The 19620-nt window shown below is 36.5% G+C and overlaps 1 protein-coding gene across 3 annotated transcripts in view; it reads right to left on the bottom strand.

Moving 5' to 3' along the window:
- The window catches only part of ARL15 (ADP ribosylation factor like GTPase 15), a 430267-nt gene that overhangs the window by 249179 nt on the left and 161468 nt on the right, over positions 1–19620 (bottom strand). For all 3 annotated transcript variants that reach the window (XM_057541534.1, XM_057541535.1, XM_007195582.2), the window contains one exon: positions 11789–11848. In XM_057541534.1, the coding sequence (XP_057397517.1) occupies positions 11789–11848 (60 nt within the window). The remainder of the gene's footprint in view (positions 1–11788; positions 11849–19620) is intronic.

Consider the following 19620-nt stretch of genomic DNA (forward strand, 5'->3'; position numbering starts at 1 on the left):
TAAAGATAAAAATTTTTTAAAGATGTATATATATATATATACAGATTGCCAACAAACACATGAAAGGATGCTCAACATCACTAATCATTAGAGAAATGCAAATCAAAACTACAATGAGGTATCACCTCACACCAGTCAGAATGGCCATCATCAAAAAATCTACAAACAATAAATGCTGGAGAGGGTGTGGAGAAAAGGGAACCCTCTTGCACTGTTGGTGGAAATGTAAATTGATAGAGTCATTATGGAGAACAGTATGGAGGCTCCTTAAAAAACTAAAAATAGAACTACCATACGACCCAGCAATCCCACTACTGGGCATATACCCTGAGAAAACCATAATTCAGAAAGAGTCATGTACCACAATGCTCATTGCAGCTCTATTTACAGTAGCCAGGACATGGAAGCAACCTAAGTGTCCATCGACAGATGAATGGATAAAGATGTGGCACATATATACAATGGAATATTACTTTGCCATAAAAAGAAATGAAATTGAGTTATTTGCAGTGAGGTGGATGGACCTAGAGCCTGTCATACAGAGTGAAGTCAGAAAGAGAAAAACAAATACCATATGTAACACATATATATAGAATCTAAAAAAAAATGGTTCTGAAGAACCTAGGGGCAGAACAGGAATAAAGACACAGACGTAGAGAATGGACTTGAGGACACAGGGAGGGGGAAGGGTAAGCTGGGATGAACTGCAAGAGTGGCATGGACTTATATATATATAAAAAAAAGTGTGAGATGGGTGTATATATATATATATATACAGCCCCTTCAATAAGTGGTCCTGGGAAAACTGGACAGCTACATGTAAAGGAATGAAATTAGAACACTCCCTAACACCATACACAAAAATAAACTCAAAATGGATTAAAGACCTAAATGTAAGGCCAGACACTATAAAACTCTTAGAGGAAAACATAGGCAGAACACTCTATGGCATAAATCACAGCAAGATCCTTTTTGACCCACCTCCTAGAGAAATGGAAATAAAAACAAAAATAAACAAATAGGACCTAAAGATATATAATTTTAAATTAATTTTAAAGATATATATTTAAACTTCAATTTTTCTTTTGTTAATTATAATCTTACTCTAAATACATAAAGAATATACTTTAATGGTTTTTTTCTCTTTACCTAACTCTGCCATCTCCCATGCTGAAATCAGAAATAATGCTATTTTATTATGTGTGTTTCTATGATGACAATGAATGGTTTCTCCTTCACAGTATGTCTAGGTATGGGTCTTTTCTTGGCACTCAGAGGGCTCACTAAATCTCAGTTCTCTTTTTCATATTAGAGGCTCTTTTTCTATTGTTCTTTAAATTATTTTATTCTCCAGTTTCTCTTTACTCTCCTTTTAGAGCTCATGCTTCATAGAGAGATGTTGGAACTTCTGTAACTATTCCCTTTGTCTCTTAAATTTTCTTTCATACTTAAAAAGTATTCTTTTGAGAAGGCATTCTGAGGACATTCCCTTGCTCAGTCCTTAGTTTCACTAATTTACATATGAGTTATATCAACTGCCATTTTCATTTTAAATTTTTAAGTTAAATTTTAATTTCCCATGTTCTGTGTTACATTCTTTGTCATAAATATAAAACATTCCTCCATCTCTCTGAATGTCCTCTTCTGATCACTCTGTTACCTCTAGATCCTTGGACATCTTTTCTTCTGACTTTTGATTGGGTGTCTTTCTTTCATGGTGTTGGTTTTCCTCATACTGTGGTGTGTCGTGATTATATCCTTATCCTTTGTTTGAAAATCTGTTTGCCAGCTCTTTTGTTTACCATTGCCTGTTTCCAGTGATTAACAGGGACAGACAAGTGGCTTGTCTCCCTTGTGTGTGGGCTTTCTAACCCACCTGGCAGTCAGTACATTACTGGAGCACTGCCCTGCCTGAGTCTAGCACCCACACTCAAGGATTTAGTTTGTGGGTAAACACAGCTGCTATCCACTACCTAACACAAGAAGAAAAGAAAAATAAAGGCATAGCTCCAAATGTAAAGCCCCAATTAATAACTTTGATAAGCTCCCTGATTAATAATCCTGATGAATTCCCCTTCTATTTCATGTTTCCATTGTCTGTACCTCAAGCTTTGTCTTGCTTTCCTTTTTCTATTATAGATTTAAATCTATCTTTGTAATAGATTTATTATTGTTTGTTTGTTTTCTGATATTATTGTCATTTCATGAGATTTTGGCAAGGGAGGGAGAATAGACACAGTAAAAAAATCAACCTTCAATTCTCAATCATAAGAGCTTCCCATAACTGTGTTAAAAATAATAATTAACTTTATATGGTAAGTTCTTCACATTATTACCTCTCACAATAATGCCATAAATATCAGTAAATTTCAAGATTAAAATGATCAAGCATCATCAATAGAGTCTTTAGACAATACTTTGGATCTTAAAAAATTAAAAACCACAAATTTGTGACACCTCAAAAACAAATCTAACCAGTTCTATTTCATCTGGCTCCAGCGTACGTCAGAGAATCAATCCAGTCTGATAAGTGATGAATAGCTACAAACATATTACCTCTTCAACAATTGTCAAGTTGCTATTCCAATTATAGGAACATAGTAAAGCTATTTAATTTTTCTGAGAACTTCCATAATTGTTATGGCCAACATCACTCTCCCACGAAAATACCCAAAGAATTGGGCTCAGAGGAGTGACTGAGTGAGTGACTGAGTGAGTGAGTGAGTGTGTGTGTGTGTGTGTGTGTGTGTGTGTGTGTGTGTGTGTAGGGCGGGGTTGTATGGCAGAGCAGAAATTGTATCCTCAGGGCCCAGCATGTAGTTAGTATTCATTAACTATTCACTGAAATGAATTCAGCAACAACAACAAAACATTTTGCCTCTGAAGCGTCTAACGTTACTCTAGCATCTTGGGGCACAATTTGGCAAATTTCCCTCCAGCTTAGAACTATGGATATATTTTATATAACATACAACAAACCTTTAAGACTATGTTGTGCTTTTCAGTTCTTCATAACTTTACAGTCTAGTATGGTAAATACCAGTATTGAGTACACGATTCAACTAGGATCATATAGAAAGGACAAAGAAGACATAACAGGGGGAAAGACAGCCTAGGAACAGATGGGACAAAAGTCAAAGAGGTGACAGTAGGCTTGGTTTATGCTAGGACAAGACTGAACCAAGCCCACTGCCACCTCCATGACTTTCATCTCTTCTGTACCTTTCCCTAGACTTTGTGTGATGTCTTGTCCTTTCTGTATGATCCTAACTGCATGTTGTACTGTTATAGTACTTCCCATACCAGACTATAGTGCTTCTCAAAGTAAAGACCACAGTCATAGCAACTTTGTTAAGTCAGTATTAGTTATTATTTTATGGATGTTGGGTCTGCCTCACACTACCCATGCAAAAAGAAAACTTTGAGATTTATTAAAATGCCTACTGTACAAAATAAAACTAAAGAATTGACAAAGTCAGGGATAAAGGAAAATAGAGGAAATAATCCTTTATAGTCCTGTACAGTTGTTAGAGACTGCCTCTATGGTTCCCAGAGGTTGATGCTAAATAGATACTGTAAGTTCTTATATAAAAAATAAACTAGTTATGCTATACCAAAGAGGAGAACAGCTATCAGCATCTTCAGCTGCTAGAAAAGAAAGCAGCAATGGAGAAGTTAAATGCCTTGCCCAATGTCCCCTGGCTTGTTTTTTAGAGGAAAATACTAGTCTCTTGACTTCCAGGGCTGTTGCTGCAATATCACACTGAAACCAAATACACAGTGAAAATTAGTTGCTATTATGGCAACCCCTGGGAGAAACAGAAATACCTATTCCCCTGTGAGGGATAAGAAGTTAAGCTAAGAACCCAACACAAATGTTCTGTGAGGAAGCTGGGCAGAGTGAGAAGACATGAAATGACCTGATTGCCCCTAAAGAGGAAACAGTGGTGAGGCAGCAACCTCAGAGGCACATGAGAACCCTACTGCCAGGGGTTGGGAGGTTTAAAAGTCTGGGACACTAGTTTCTAGAACGTTCTATATACACACAGAGTCTTATAAAGCAAATCGTTAAGTGCTATACTAAACTATGACTGGGAAGACAGATTTTAAAAAATTTCCTAGGGCACTTCTCCAGAAGAAAACAAAAATTAAGGTCAGGTCTACATCAGCCAGTAACAGATTTCTGGGCCCCTAGATTCACTTATTTGGCTCTGTTGACTGTTTGGCTCAGTTTTCCCTTAGCAAGTGTAAAAAACGCTTGAACACCACCACCCTGGGATCCTGTTCAACCAATTCAGATAGCTGTGGCCTTTTAACTCGCATCCAAGTGACTTGGCTTTATACCAATATCATTTCCCCTAGTAAAGCCTAAGCCTAAGTGAGAAAGTACACAGCTCAGAGAGCCAGGAGTTAACTGGCTGTCCCCATTCCAGAAAGGTCTGGTTCTTTTCCTAGATAAGGAAACAATACTATATCAAGATGTTTCGATCATTCAATATTACATATTACACTGGATCCACAACTATAAAAAAAGAGTTAGTGGGAATACCACTGTCTATTCTTAAAGCATCTCTTCTGAGGTGCTTTAGGCAACTGAACTTTTCTTTTCCAGCCCAATCCCTTGGGAAATAAATAGTGATGATTTATTAAAACTTACATTTTACAGATAAGAAAACAACAACAAGAAGTTCAAATGCAGAGGGGGACAGAGTGTCTTGAGGCTACAGTCTACTTGCTGAACCACATTTTTTCCTTATAATTATACAACAGATACAGAACATGCACATTTACTTGTATGTAGCTGACTGTCACTCAGCTCAAAGCACGGTCCTAAGGTATTCTGTGGACCTGGCCGCACTTGGGCCCCCCCTCTGTGCTGCCATGTTCCTTTGCCAGGGTCATGGTTTCTTGCCTCTTTTCCCATAGAAACCCACGTGGAGATGTCTAAAACAGTTTTCGAATGGCAAGTTGCTTTCTCCTATACCAGCAAAGAATGTAGGCAATTCCACTTGTCCCTTACAGCAATGTGGCCACAATAACCTCTTCAAGTCTGTCTGCTTATACTCATTCTTTTTCTAATATACAACCAATATATTGGTTTATATTGTTGTGTTTCCTCCTCTGTCTTTGTTGTATAGCATGACCTTCAGAGCCAGTGAGTACATTAAATTCATAGGTATTTAGCTGCATTATTTTTTTAATAGGAGGCAGTAGTGGCCATATAGAGGGAATAATCATAATATACAAAGGACAGTGAGAATGTATCAGATAAAAATTAAAGAGCTATTATTCCCTCCAAAGTAAGTTTTAATAAAAGATTCTGAAGGAAGAAAACTTTATTTTGGCAAAAGACATCAAACGGCCTGGGTACAAAAAGCAGGAATTACAAGAAGCAGGCAGCAGTGCCCCCTGGGCTGCCTGTTAAGAAGTCTGCCCTGTACAGTTTCTGGAGAAATTAAGAAATGCAAATAACCTGGACAGATTAACAGCACCCGAAGATAACTAGCAGCATACAAAGAAACAGCACCTTTCACTATGAGGAGGCGTATTCCTCCAGGCAAACAAAGAAACAGGACAGAGTCAACATCTGTTTCATATAACAGCTTGGCTGCTGAAAGAAGCAACCTTTAAAAAATGGCTTAGCTGACAATCCTTAAAAATCATTCAGTCACTATTGCATGGGCTGAAGTAAATGGGTAAATGAACACAACTTGCACTTTCCATACGACCCTCACCTCCTTCCTCTAAAGAAAAGAAAAGAAAGTGCAAACAAAAATCCTCATGAACTTCCCGTTTGATTGACAACTAGCAGCAATGAATACTGAAGTGTAAAAGACAGCTAACTGCTTTTTAACATTTCTTTGCTTCCCCAAAGTCAACTGGGAAGACAAGACTGCCAAAGAGTATATTGGGTGGGGATGGTGGCCAGGATAGGGGGTGGGGAAACAATTCAGACATAACTCCTTAGCATATTAAGGGAAGAAAACAAGTCATTTGGCCAAACCAACCATGGTTCCAGAATTCAGTTCGAGAAAGAAAAAGGAACACGATGAGGTCTGGATGCCTATCAATAAGTGGTAACAAACGAAACGTGTTAAGAAATGAAATTTTCCTCTCTGGATTCTATCAATTTGTAAATGAAATTTCAAAATCAAGAGAGAGCCACCTATGAATGCATAAAAATTTGTTCGTAGATTTAAGAACTGGACATTTCTAAGACGAAAAATTATCAGAGCTGTGATGTCACTGCAGTGTGACCACTGCTTCCAACTCAGTTAAATGCCAGATGCTTCACTTACCTTAGTAATGTGGTTAAAATACATAAGCCAAACAGAATGAAAGCAATTAAGAGGTACTATGACAAACAAGAGATTTTTCAGGTGGAATCTGAAAACAGAAAGAAAGGTGATTAGGTGGAAAAAGGACAAAAACATTTACTACTAACACACATGTAGTGCCAAAAAATATGCTGGGCAGCTACCCAAGACCCCAACGAGGTGTGGTCCCTTCCCAGTGACTTTTCAGGTTAAATAGGTATAATGCAATGAAGGAAAAGATCACCTTGTCTACGAGGGAGGGAGGCATGACCACAAAAAGAAAAAGGAATCAATATGTGATCTGTGTTGTTTTCAGAGACCTTGGGGAAAAAGGCTTTATTGAAAGGTGTTTTTGAGGGGTATGAGGGAGTGAGGATATAATTATAATAAAAGCAAAATCTTCCAAAAATGTTAGCTATGGGCCAGGTGGTCTCTAAGTACTTGACCTACGTTGACTAATTTAGTCCTCACAAGGATTATATTATGTAGGGACTATTATTACTACATTTTACAGATAAGGAAACAGAGATACAGGAAAGTAGACTTGCCCGGAAGCATGCAGAATGACTGGGCTTTGAAACAAGTCACCAGGAGGAAGGAAAATCCTTCGAAAGATTAATCTGCCTATCCAGCATCCTGCTCGGTGTCTTGCACAACATCCAGAAAAATAAAAATAATAGAGCAAGATGAGCAGAGTAATTAATTAAAGCTAAAAGAGAAAGGATTTAGATTAGTTTCAAACAAACAAACAAAAAAACCTTTCCAAATTAAAGAATATGCAGGGAAAAAAAAGTTCATTGAGCGATACTACAGAATGTCCTTCGTCAGGACAGAAACTAACACTCAGCCTTGCTGGATGCTATTAAAAATAAATCCCTTCAAGTATGGAAGGGATTAACCTAGAAATTCGTTTTAGGCCTATAAGAAGTCATATTTGGCTTTAATCAAGGAGAGAAGTTAAGTAGATGTCAAGAGTCTCCTCTTGTGTCCATTAGCCAGTCTATTCAGGGACTATACTTGTCTTAACACTATAACCACCACCATTTTCTAGAACTCAGCCTGAGCATATAATATGTACTCAGTAAATATCTGTTGACTGACTGAATTAGAAAAAATAAAAAGAATATCAAAATGACATGTTTATGGAAGATTCTGTAAGTTTTGGAAACTATCTAGAATAAGGTAAGACTCTGCTTCAGAAGGCAGTCTTGAAGAAATCAGAAGAGGGAAGCACTGGAGTGCTGAGGGCACTGGAGTCAGACCATAACTGAAGAAGAGTTTGACTTGAAAGACTTCTAAATAAGAACCTACTGAATAGGGGCTTCCCTGGTGGCTCATTGGTTAAGCATCGGCCTGCCAATGCAGGGGACACGGGTTCGAGCCCTGGTCTGGGAAGATCCCACATGCTGCGGAGCAACTAAGCCCGTGCGCCACAACTACTGAGGCTGCACTCTAGAGCAGGCGAGCCACAACTGTTGAGCCCGTGAGCCACAACTACTGAAGCCTGCACGCCACAACTACTGAAGCCCGCGCACCTAGAGCCCATGCTCCGCAACAAGAGAAGCCACCGCAATGAGAAGCCCGCACACTGCAAGGAAGAGTAGCTCCACACAACTAGAGAAAGCCCGCGCGCAGCAACAAAGACCCAACGCAGCCAAAAAAAAAAAAGAACCTACTGTATAGCACAGGGAACTCTACTCAATACTCTGTAATGATCTATATGGGAATAGAATCTAAGAAAGAATGGATGTATGCATATGTATAACTGATTCACTTTGCTGTACAGCAGAAACTAACATAAGATTATAAATCAACTGTACTCCAATAAAAATTAATTTAAAAATAAAAATAATAAAAAAAAGAAAGACCTCTAAATAAAGGAGTAAGACAGAAAACGAATGATAAAAGCGGCGGCAATAATAAGGGATGACGTCCTAGAATTTTTCAGCAGAGAGCAAGAGGTTCATGTTTAATCAGTATAGTGTTAATGAAAATAATGCAAACATGTGAAGACTTCAAATTGTTCTTATAATAATGATAAAAGCATCAGCAGACAACACACGGGAGCACTTCTCTTGTGCTGGGCGCTGGGTAAAATGCTTTATGTATAGAGTATGCTGATTAAGCGCAAGCACTCAGATCAACTTCCACACCTCCTCCACATAACTTTGATCAAGCCACTTGATCTGTGTCTAGGTGTCCTGTGTCTCATTATCTGTGAGATAATAATAGCATCTATTCTCTAGGCATGAAGTAGCAAAGATTAAATGAGAATGTGTGGGGAGAGAAAATACAAGAAATTTTAGAGTTCTAATTTCACATAAAGACAGGAGTAATCGGTACAGCCTGATGAGTATGACAGGTAAGCTGCGGAGAGCAAGTCATTCTCAAAACAGTGAAAACAGGACTCACCCATCATATCACTGAGCTGGACTAACTATATCTCTCTTTGTGTCATCCCTTACTTTATTCTTACTTGCCCCTTAATTTCATCATTTTCAAAAATTAATTTCAAATATTTCTTTTCATGCATGTCTCCATCCCTGAACCATGAGTGCCTTGAAGACAGGGGATGTGTTTTAAATATCATTTATTTCCAGCCCCTAGAATCATGCTTGACACACAAATAATTGTGCTAGAATGACTGCATGAACAACAGGAAAAGACCATATGAGAAAATTGATGTGAATGAGATGTATAGCCATTTTTAGGAGGAAGATATAAGAAATACCCTCATAGAAGAGAAATTTGATAAGAACATAGAATTATTTCTATATATACATAACACAAATTATGTAGTACATATATACAAACACACAAACATCTATCAGTGTGTGTGCAAACACAGTTTGTTATTAAGATCTACCAAAAGTGACTTTCATTTAATTTAACTCCATTAGTCACTGTTATTTCATTCTAAACCATTTCTTCTTACTAGATAAGGAACACAAGTTCATGCCTCTTCCTATTTTGAAGAAGTGAGAAATGTAACTTAAGGTTGATAAGGGGGTGATGGAAAGTCTTGGAACCATCTGAAAAGGGTAAAGAAGGAATTAGAAGGGAGGAACAGGGGCCGTGCCAATCTTGGGAATTAACCCTAGGATAAGCAGAACTTTCTGAGCATTCTGCACTTCAGCACAGTTCGGGTAGTATCTGCCTACCTTTATACCTATCTTCTTGAGTTTCTCCCTTGATTTCATAGTTTTCCCCTGGATTGACAACCTGATTGAACTCTGATTAACCTGTCTTCTGAGTTAACTCTCTACTGGTAAATAGCTGTTTCACATCTTCACACACTGATCTTAAAATTCTCAACTCTTTCCTCTTGAACTTAGAAATTCTTGGGTCAAGCAACCTCCTCTCAAACAATTTGATTTTAGGAGGTCATAATTCTCCCTAAATGCCACATATCTTATATTGGGACGAGCCTCTTGGTATGTAAAATTTACTCTAAATCCTAGGAAAGCTATACTCTCTGTCTGCTAGTCTACTTTTCATGCATTCTTGGGTGAGACTTGACTTAGGGCCCAGTCCTACCCCATGCAGAGTAGGTCCTCAAAAAATATTTGTTGGATAAAGGAATTAGTGAGTAAAAAGTCAAGGACTGAACTCCCTCCACTGCTTGCCTCTGAGCACACAACACAGGATACACAATTAGATTCTACTCAGAAAATCACCTTCTCCTTGAGACAGTCTCTCAACTGAAAACAGCTATTAAACTTCAGGGGAAGAAGAATCTGTGCTTAAGCTAGGAATTTGCTCTTCATTACCACCCGCCAAACACCACACATCACTAGCCTGAAACTAATGTATAGGTCCCAATCCCTGAAGCTCTATCTTATGCCTACATCTCTCAACTATTACATCACAGAAGAGGCACAAACTAAAGCATTTCCACCAAACTCTATGGTATCCTCTCCATTGTAATTTCCATTTCAACAATTGCCAGGGTACACACAGTTCTTTCAGCAAAATTAAACCTTGCCTGGGAACAGACAGATTCCCACCTTATACACCCCGTCCTCTAATTTGATCTTTTGAATTGTACTGATTTTCAATGCCACAGAGTCAAGCTTATAAATTCCGCTTTTTAAAAATTGTCCAGATACATCCATTATTTATATCATCCAACTAAGCATCAATAATAAACACCTTATCAATTAATCAACAGTTTTGTATACCTGGAGGGTATTCAATAAAAACTTTGCATCTAGCCTAGTAATAATACAATTACTAAGTACCAACCATATTCAAAAATAATAGAATTCTCAAACTATTCATTTTGATTCCATGGATGTTTACACTATGTCCTCTGAAGCCACAAAGTAATATTAAAATATTCAATCTAAAAGAAGAGTCTTAAAATTTTTGCATAGAAAAATTATTCTATTACAAGAACATTCACGTTTTATAATTTTTGCAGTCAAAATGACAAAACCAACATCAAAGAAAAACCAGAATTTATCAACCATGGTTCATTTTAAATATTAATGCTGTAAAAGTCAAAGGTAGCTATAAAACAGACTGACAGAAGTATATTTGTTCTGGATATAGCTCTTTAAAACACACACCTGAAAAGATCAGCCAATATATCATTAGATAAAAATAAGAAGGCATCAAACACTATTATGATGGCATAAGGTTTGTGTCAATTTCATCAATCTAAAAATAGGTCACAGAATGAGCTTAAAAAAAAAACAGAGTAAGGTCAATATCACAAAGTGACTAAAGAGATGGAAGAGAACTTTCTTCTAAGTCATTAAACTCACCAATATTATACTGAACTCCAGAGCACTTACCATTTTCCTGTGGCATTAGAGAATTTAGTAGGTTCACTGAATTGACTGATTTCTTTGTTAACCTATTTACATGGGTTAAGACCCTGACTGACATAAAACACAACCAAAAAAAAAAACCTCAGACAGAGAGTGTAATGAAAGACTGAGTGATGTATAGTTTGGGGTGCAGCCTAGCCAATAAATGTGCTTGACCAGCAAAGAACCTATTGGCAAAGATTTATTATTGGAACAAATACATTCTAAAAAGATCTGATACAATAAAACCTGCAGTATGAATACAAACTACTCTAAAATACAGTTCTTTGCCCTGTATAACATATAGCTTATTTTTTATGATTATATTAAAACTCTCTTCATTTTGTTCATTGAAGAATAAATTTCATTAGCTAAGTAAAACCAAAGAGTACAGTGTATGAAATGGCATTAGTAGTGTAGTTCTTTAATCCACACAAAAGAAAACAAAGTTTATGTTACTTAGAACCCTTCAACTACCTTTAAAATATATATAAAGAGAAGGAAATATTTCAAGGAAATGTATTATCAAGAGAAAAGGTAAAAATGAATCACCTCTGAGAAGAATACATCATCATTATGTTTTAATTATATGTAACACATTAATATGAACTTAGTAAAAGCTAGAGCCAGACATAGAAGTGATCTTAAATGATATACCTCCAAGTTCTTTTACATTCAAGATGGCATTCTGGAATGGCACTGCTTTTATACTAAAACCTACAATTAGAAAACAGAAAACAAAGAATTAGCAACTTAAGTTTTAAAAATGTATAAAATGCTCAAATGCTCTTTTTTAGGCAGATTAAGAGTTATTTTTCATAGCTCATATTTACACCAGAAACACATAATTTCCAAGATAAACGGTTAACCCAGTATTATCTTCTACCATTTTGCAAAAGTTGTATGTTACAGCAAAATATAACCCTCTTCTTCAAATTATTGCCTCATTCTTTAATACATAATGCCACTTTGTAAATTTTATCAGTTGCGAGAAAGACACTTGGAAGTATAGAGAAACTTCCAAGAAAATATTAAATCTATCAGGACCTTTGCATCTAATTCCTAAGGTTAATCTTCCCTCACATATAACTTAGCAACCCTAGAGACTAAGGTATCAAAATTATAACCATCTTATATTGAATTACATAGTATTTATGTTAGTGTTTTCTTTCAAGGACATGGTTAAAGTCATACAAAAATTTTTCTTACAAGTATAATCATAATTACCCATTTATGCATTTTATAATGCATGTAATAAATGACTTCTATTATAAAAGTATATTCAGAGTATAGTACTATGATTAATTCTGTATTTAGGACTTAATTATCATCATCTAAGTCAATCAATTCAGGTGTGACATATGTGAGAGTGCATTTACCTATACACAGACACACACACAAATATATACACTAAATATTTCTGAAATGAACCACAAGAAACTGGAACATGTAATGACTCTTGGTAGAACTGGGTATCTGGAGGTCTTAAATAGAAGGGAGTTTCTTTTGTTTCACTTGAATACTTTGCATATAAAGGTACTTCTTTTTCAATTAAAAGCTCTACTAATTTTTAATAGTTAATTTATTCAGTAATTTCCGAGCACCCAATCAATTTAAGGTTTTAAGCATTATTTGATATGTACAGTTACAAGATAAGTAAGACACGGTCCCCTTTTTAAGAAATTGTCAACAGGGTGAAAGGGAAAACATACAAATACTTTCACTGAAGCAAGTTATGATGGGTGCCTAGAAAGGTAAAAAGATATAAAATACAATGTGTATAAGAACAATTCTTTTACATGGTTTTGCTTTACTTTATTAAAAAACACGTTAAAATGTGCCTTATTGTACTCCAGCCTATTATTACCACTCCTCTGTTGTATACTGTCCCAGAGCTTTAAGATTTTATATATTACCTTCTACTTAAGGCAGTGAATATCATGTAATGGTTAAAAAGTGACTTTGGAGTCAGACAGAACTAGGTTTTAGTAAGCTCTATGACTGTGGGCAACTTACCAGCCTTGGCTTTCATCGTCTGTAAACTGGGAATGATAGTATCTATGTCACAAAGTTGTTATGAGGATGCGATAATGCATGTGTTATCTTTATCACAGTGCCTGGTACAAATAACCACAAAATATAAGACTGCCGATGTTATATTTCAATGGATGCCATGTTGTTGATGATTTAATCATTATGTACACATATCTTCTGCCTGCCTGAATATATTACAGACTCAAGACAGAAATGATGGTGGTCATTTATTAATCTAAGTATTTAGTTGGAGCCATAAATGTTATCACTGAATGAAAAGTACCATTGTTGGAGCGATGGAAGTGTAAACTGTTGAAATTTGTTGTACAGAACGTAAATGTTCATTGGGCTCTCTGAGAACCTTCCAAAACATACCCTTCCTATGTGGGTTTAATACAGACTGACACAGTGGGCGTAGCACTATGATTAACGCTGCATGCAGTCACTGAATCTTAGTAAAATAGCAGGAGGAGTAGGAGGCAGCTTCACGTGGCTGACATACTGGCATATACCTGGGTCTGCAGGAAAGCCTCTCCAGGTGTCTGGCCTCTGGGAAATTACGGAAACTCAGTGCCAATCACAATACTCCTGCTGGCACTGAAATTCGCCCACAGGAGGCTTGGATGCTTGACTGTATCTACCTACCTCACAGGGGTGTTACATGGATTAAAAGGCAATGATTGTGAAATCCTGAAAACGGAAACGCTATGTAAGTGCTAAACAGTCTATTAGTGGTTAGGTTCAGGACAACCCAAGTATGGATTTTCCAGAGAAATGGTACAAACCCCAACTTTGAAAAAGAAATAGTTATGGAGCACATCAGCAATATTTCATCTGCTTTGATTCTTAAAAGCTGACAATATGCAGGCACCCAGAGGGAAGAAATATCTTTCTGGAGATTACCACACCCATATGCAAAATACGACTTTTGAAATTTATTGATCTAACAGGCAGATTATATGACGGTTCCCATTTTGAATCCTTACACAGACTTCATAATAAATTGACTACAAAAATGTCCTCCAATGTTCACTCTAAGCAAAGTAACCTAGCAATGTTATTTATAGGCATATAAATGTTCCTGCAGAATACTCATAAATGTTTTCTCTTCACACAGAACATGTGTGGCTAGATTTATACTGCAAAGGTATATGCAGTCTTCCACTTTGCTGTCTTTGTATTATTTTTACAATATAGCTGTGGTAATTAATGTTCAGAGGATGAAGCCTAGATAATCAGTCCAGAAAATAAGAGAATGTACTATTCATGGAAGAGAAACAATATTTTTCTATTTTAGTCATTCTAACTGTTTGCAAGGATTAAAAAGACTTAAAATGTAAAGACACATTTTCAGTTCACCAGAAGGGCAATCAAGAAGGGCAACCATCAGATCAATTGTATTTTATTCCTTTACATTGAGTTGGATGAGGTCAAGAAGGGGAATTAATATTTAGTAGGGTTACAAAGGTCAATCCATCAAAATACCTTTCTCAAAGGGTTGCTTTGAGGAATGAAAATCACTGGATTGCATGGGCTCTATAGTAAGAATGTCTGGGTTCAAATTCTGGCTCTACCATTATTAACTGTCTGACTCTGAGCAAGTTACTTAATTCCTCTGTGCCTCAGTTTCCTCAGCTGTAAATGAAAACAGACTGTAATCAGTGCTATAAAGTGTTTTGTTTTTAAATAAATAAAACTAAAAATTCAGAATACTAATGGTCATCAAATAATCACTGAATGCTTTCTCCCAATCAAAATCATGTGTGGCCTCAAATTCAGATATATTATAAAAGCAGTGGTAAAAATAAGAGTTGCTGAAGAAGCAATCAAAACAAACATTTATTGAGGACTTCTATAGACTAAATATTTGTGGTCCTCCTTAACACTTCTTTCCCTTTCAATCAATCAACCAATCCCCAAAGCCTTTCAATTTCACCTGCTAAATAGTTCTCAAAAATGCCTACCTCTCTTCATCCTCACAGCACAACTGTGGTCAAGCCACCACCATCACCACGTGGTGAGCCTCCAAACTAAACTCTGCATCTATTACTGGCCTCCTCAATCATCCCCACACATTAGCAGAAGTGATTTCCTGAAATGCACTTCTGTTTACATCATTCCCCTACTTAAAAGGGTCTGATACCTTCTCACTACTCAAGGTATAGTTTGAAACACCTAACAAGGCCCTACCTGATCTGGTTCCTCTTTCCTTCCCTAGGCTTATTTTGTACTATTTCCCCCTCATTTATATTCTTCAGTTCCTAAAACAAGCCATGTTCATTACATCTCAGGGCCTTTGCACCTACTGCTCCAAAAGTGTGTGTTCTTTGCCCTTCTGGCAAACTCTTTATCCTTCAGGTGGTATTAGAACTTCACTTTGTCAGGCAGGCCTTCTCTGGTGTTCCTGAAATAGATTGATTTTTTTGGATCTGTGTGCTTGGGGCACTCAGCACTTCTCCTACATGACTTTCACAGTTCTAATTACATATCAGTTTATTTACTTGTTTTATGTTTGTTCCCCAGCTAGACTGCAAGGATTCGTAATAGAGATACAGTGTACAGTGCATCTTGTATGCCAGTGCTCGGTCATAATAGGATCTCAATATTTGTTTAAAGATCTGTGCTAAGGGTTTATATTTAGTCAGCCCTCCATATCCAAGGGTTCTGCATCCACATATTCAACCAAACAGATCAAAAATATTTGGGAAAAAAATTTCCAGAAAATTCCAAGAAGCAAAACTTGAATTTGCTGTGCCCAGGCCATTTACATTGTATTTACATTGTATTAGGTATTATTGGTAATCTAGAGATGATTTGAAACATATGGGAGGATGTGTGTAGGTTACATGCAAATACTGTATTTTTATATAAAGGACTTGAGCATCCTCAAATTTTGGTATCCGTTGCAGGGAGAGGTGGTCACCAGTCCCCCTCATTTACCAAGCGACGACTGTATTTTAGCTGTTACGACAATCCTTAACTTAATGAATAACTACTGTTCCAGGAAGCAAGTGAAGTCTAGAAGGTTTAAGTACCTGGCCAAAACTACTAAATGCTGTATTTAAAACCTGAACTCAGGTCTCATCACCTGAGTCCACCAGAGCTCCACACTATAGCACCTCTTCCACATCCCAACAAGATGATGGATTCAAAATTTCCAATTTTGAACCTAAATAACAGTGGAGCTGATTGGAAAAAATACACACATACCTAATAATCCCACTAATTATTTTCCCTCCTATTTATAAATAATCCAACACAAGGAATCTATTTTGATTCTTGTGTTCTCAGGTCTATACTACATTGCCTTATTAACGGAATAAAAGTAATAGTATGAGTTTAGAGAGTACTTTTTTAAAGACGTTATTAATAAAACCAGGAACTCAGGAGGGGAGGGAAAATGTCCAACTGACTCAGCCATGACAGTGCGCTTGCTCTGTTGCTTCTTCGAAAAAATAAGCATCCTCCGATGCTCTTTGCAGGAAGTCAGTGAGCTGATGGAACAAGAGCACTGTCCTAGAAACCCTATCACAGCTCTTAGACTTCTTACCAGCCACTTTTTTCTTGACTTTGAATCCCTCATCTGCAAAATGAGTGGACTAGATTAGCTTTCTAAAGTTTCCTCTAATGTTAGGATTCCATTATTTATATTGTAACAACTGAGTCAACCATCAATGGCCTCCAGTATTTGGCTGAAGGCCTCAGGGGTAGGTCTCCCGACTCCATTCAAACAATTTGATGGCTGAAGCCTAAGTTACGTAGTCATTTTTTCCTGGCCTATTTAAGCTACATTAGTAAGACTGAAACCTCCCCTAAGATTTAACCCCACAAATTTTAATAAATATATGACTTAGTAACTCTTTGGGGAAATAATTGTTTGCATAGACATTCAGTTTTTGTCTTTTAGTCCTTAAATCCAAAAAAGCCTGTGATACAAGGGAGATGGATTTGAAATTTTTTATGTGGGGAAAGCATTACTGGAATCGTAACAAAATTAGGTTTCAGAGGGAGGTTAGTCTATTTTTATTCATTGTGTGGAACACATGACAATTTCGCTTGGACCTACAGACCAACCTCCCCCCTTCCCCTGCAACACATACACAAGTCTGTACACATGTACACAGGTACTCGCTGTGTGCTTCTGACATCCCTGGGTCACTCTAAGAACTGCTAAAGGGAAAGACATTCCACAGATCTGGTGGCCTTGACTTGGACCAAGGACGTGATTTATGCGGTAGTTTTGTGATGTTTGGACAATGGTCTAGCGAAATTCTTCTAAATATCATTTCAACATCATAAAAGGAAATTTAATCTACCAGCATTTATAAAACACAATTCTTTAGCAGATACCAAATCTGACTTTCTAACTTATTTCTTCTTAACGTGTATGCAGCTAATACTAAAGTTATTAAAATGTCTGATTCAAATTTTCATAAACTTTTCTGTATTTCTTTCAAATTACCATAATTGTTTTCTATTTTAACTGACCGACATATCACTTGACAAATTTTCAAACATAGTAATATATATCCCTAGAAGAGCTTTTTCAACCTTTTTCAATTCCAAGTGTTCAATTTTCTCTAGATTGTTCTCTATGTTACAATATATTATCCTAAACCTTTAGACTCCATTCCTCTGGTTTAAAAAGAAAAAAAGTGAATATTGTGTAATCTACAGGTTAACAATCCCTTTTATCAACAAATTCTTTGGGCACATACAGTCAAGGAATTCACTCTGGGCAAAATTCACTTTTGTTTCTAGACCAAGGTGTAAGCTACTCAATTTTTTTCTTCTATCAGCAAGACCTGCTCTTTTCAGGATTTCTTGGCCCTTTGAGTTTTGAAAATTTAAGTATCTTTTAAAAATTATGTCAAAGTAAAAGACTGCTGAAGTTAACAATCCAATAAAGTTTGGATTCCCTTTACCTCTGAAGAAAAGGCTGACATTCTTGCCTTGCTGAAATGGATAGACATACCCTTCTTGTGTCATGTTTTCATTTTAAGAAACTAATTTTCAGTCTATCTTTTCAACTGTTCCAAACTCTTCCAACAAATATTTCATTTTAATTGGCTTTATATAATCAAAACGTTATAAAATAGAGAAATAATTTAAGAGAATAAAATTTCACACATAATTCGACCATACCAACAAAGCCCATAGTTATTTTTTACGGGTTTTTTTTTCCCATTTTTGATTCAAAAGCATAGTTTTGCAAGGTTTAATTTTCAAAATGAATGTAAATTTAATTTTCCTTTACAGAAGATTGTATGTGTTTTCCAATATATGATCATTTCAACTGATGTACCATGAGTTAAGTAACAAACTCCCTTGATATAGGACATTTAAATTACTTTAAAGTTTTAGTTATACAAAATGTTGCAAGGAATCAGTTTGTTCATACAGTTTCTTTGAAATTACACACTTAATGTAAATTCTTAGTGACACGCTTATTAGGCCAAGGGATGTAAATATTTTGGTAACCTTTAATTTATATGAATAACTTCTTTCAAAAAAAAAATGGACAACACACATTTTGGTAAATTTAGGTATAAAATTAACATTTTCTTATTTATTTTCTAGTAAAGTTGAACTGGTAAAGCCAAACCTTTCCATTTATTTGTTTGCCATTAATTCTTTTCTTGAATACCTCTTTGTGGACTTAGCTTAATTAATCAATTAGATTCTAGATACTACTTGTGAATGTGACTGAATTCTCTAAATGGGACTGTCATAAACTCTTATCTGTAATATCTGATAGAAATACTTCTCAACAGCATTGCTTTTACTTATATTTGTCATCTTAATCTTAGCTTTCCAGTCTTTCTAAACTTTTATATAGTTAGCTCCCTTGCTCCTTCACTTTGTACATTATTCTCCATAGGACCTCCTTCAGCTATTCTCCCGTCCTCACATTGAATGTTCACATGCACATGTGACTTTCTGACCTCCTCATTTCTTCTAGTTACTTTTTCTTGCCATTGGGTTTTGTCATTTATTTTAGGACCTTCCTTCTACCTCCTTTGTTCTTCTTCAGCTGCATACATACACAACAAAAAGGAGCCAGCAGTTGAGTTTGAACAGGCCGGCAATGTCTATCTGGAACTCTGGTGAGGAATGGGTTTTGTGGGTCCACTGATAACTAAAATCAGCCTGCTTGGTTCTCCTCTGCCTCCACCCCTCCTCTGTCACCAGTAATTAGTTTCTCCAACCTCTTGCCCACCTTCATTAGCTACAATAAACATACAGACTCAACCAACAAGCATCTACCCCTTCTCTTCTCTTTGCACCTCATGCCCAACTCTGCCCTGCCTTTATCCTTGCAGAGCCCTCTCAATGAATCACAGGGAACCTCACCTTTGTTAAGAAAAGTCTTCTCTAGCCTCCAACATTTTCTTACACGCTTTTCCTTCCTTCTTTTTTTTTTTTTTTTTTTTTTTAAGGATTGATTGATTGAT

Source organism: Balaenoptera acutorostrata, chromosome 2 (assembly GCF_949987535.1).
Source record: "Balaenoptera acutorostrata chromosome 2, mBalAcu1.1, whole genome shotgun sequence".
NCBI classification, from domain to species: Eukaryota; Metazoa; Chordata; class Mammalia; order Artiodactyla; family Balaenopteridae; genus Balaenoptera; species Balaenoptera acutorostrata.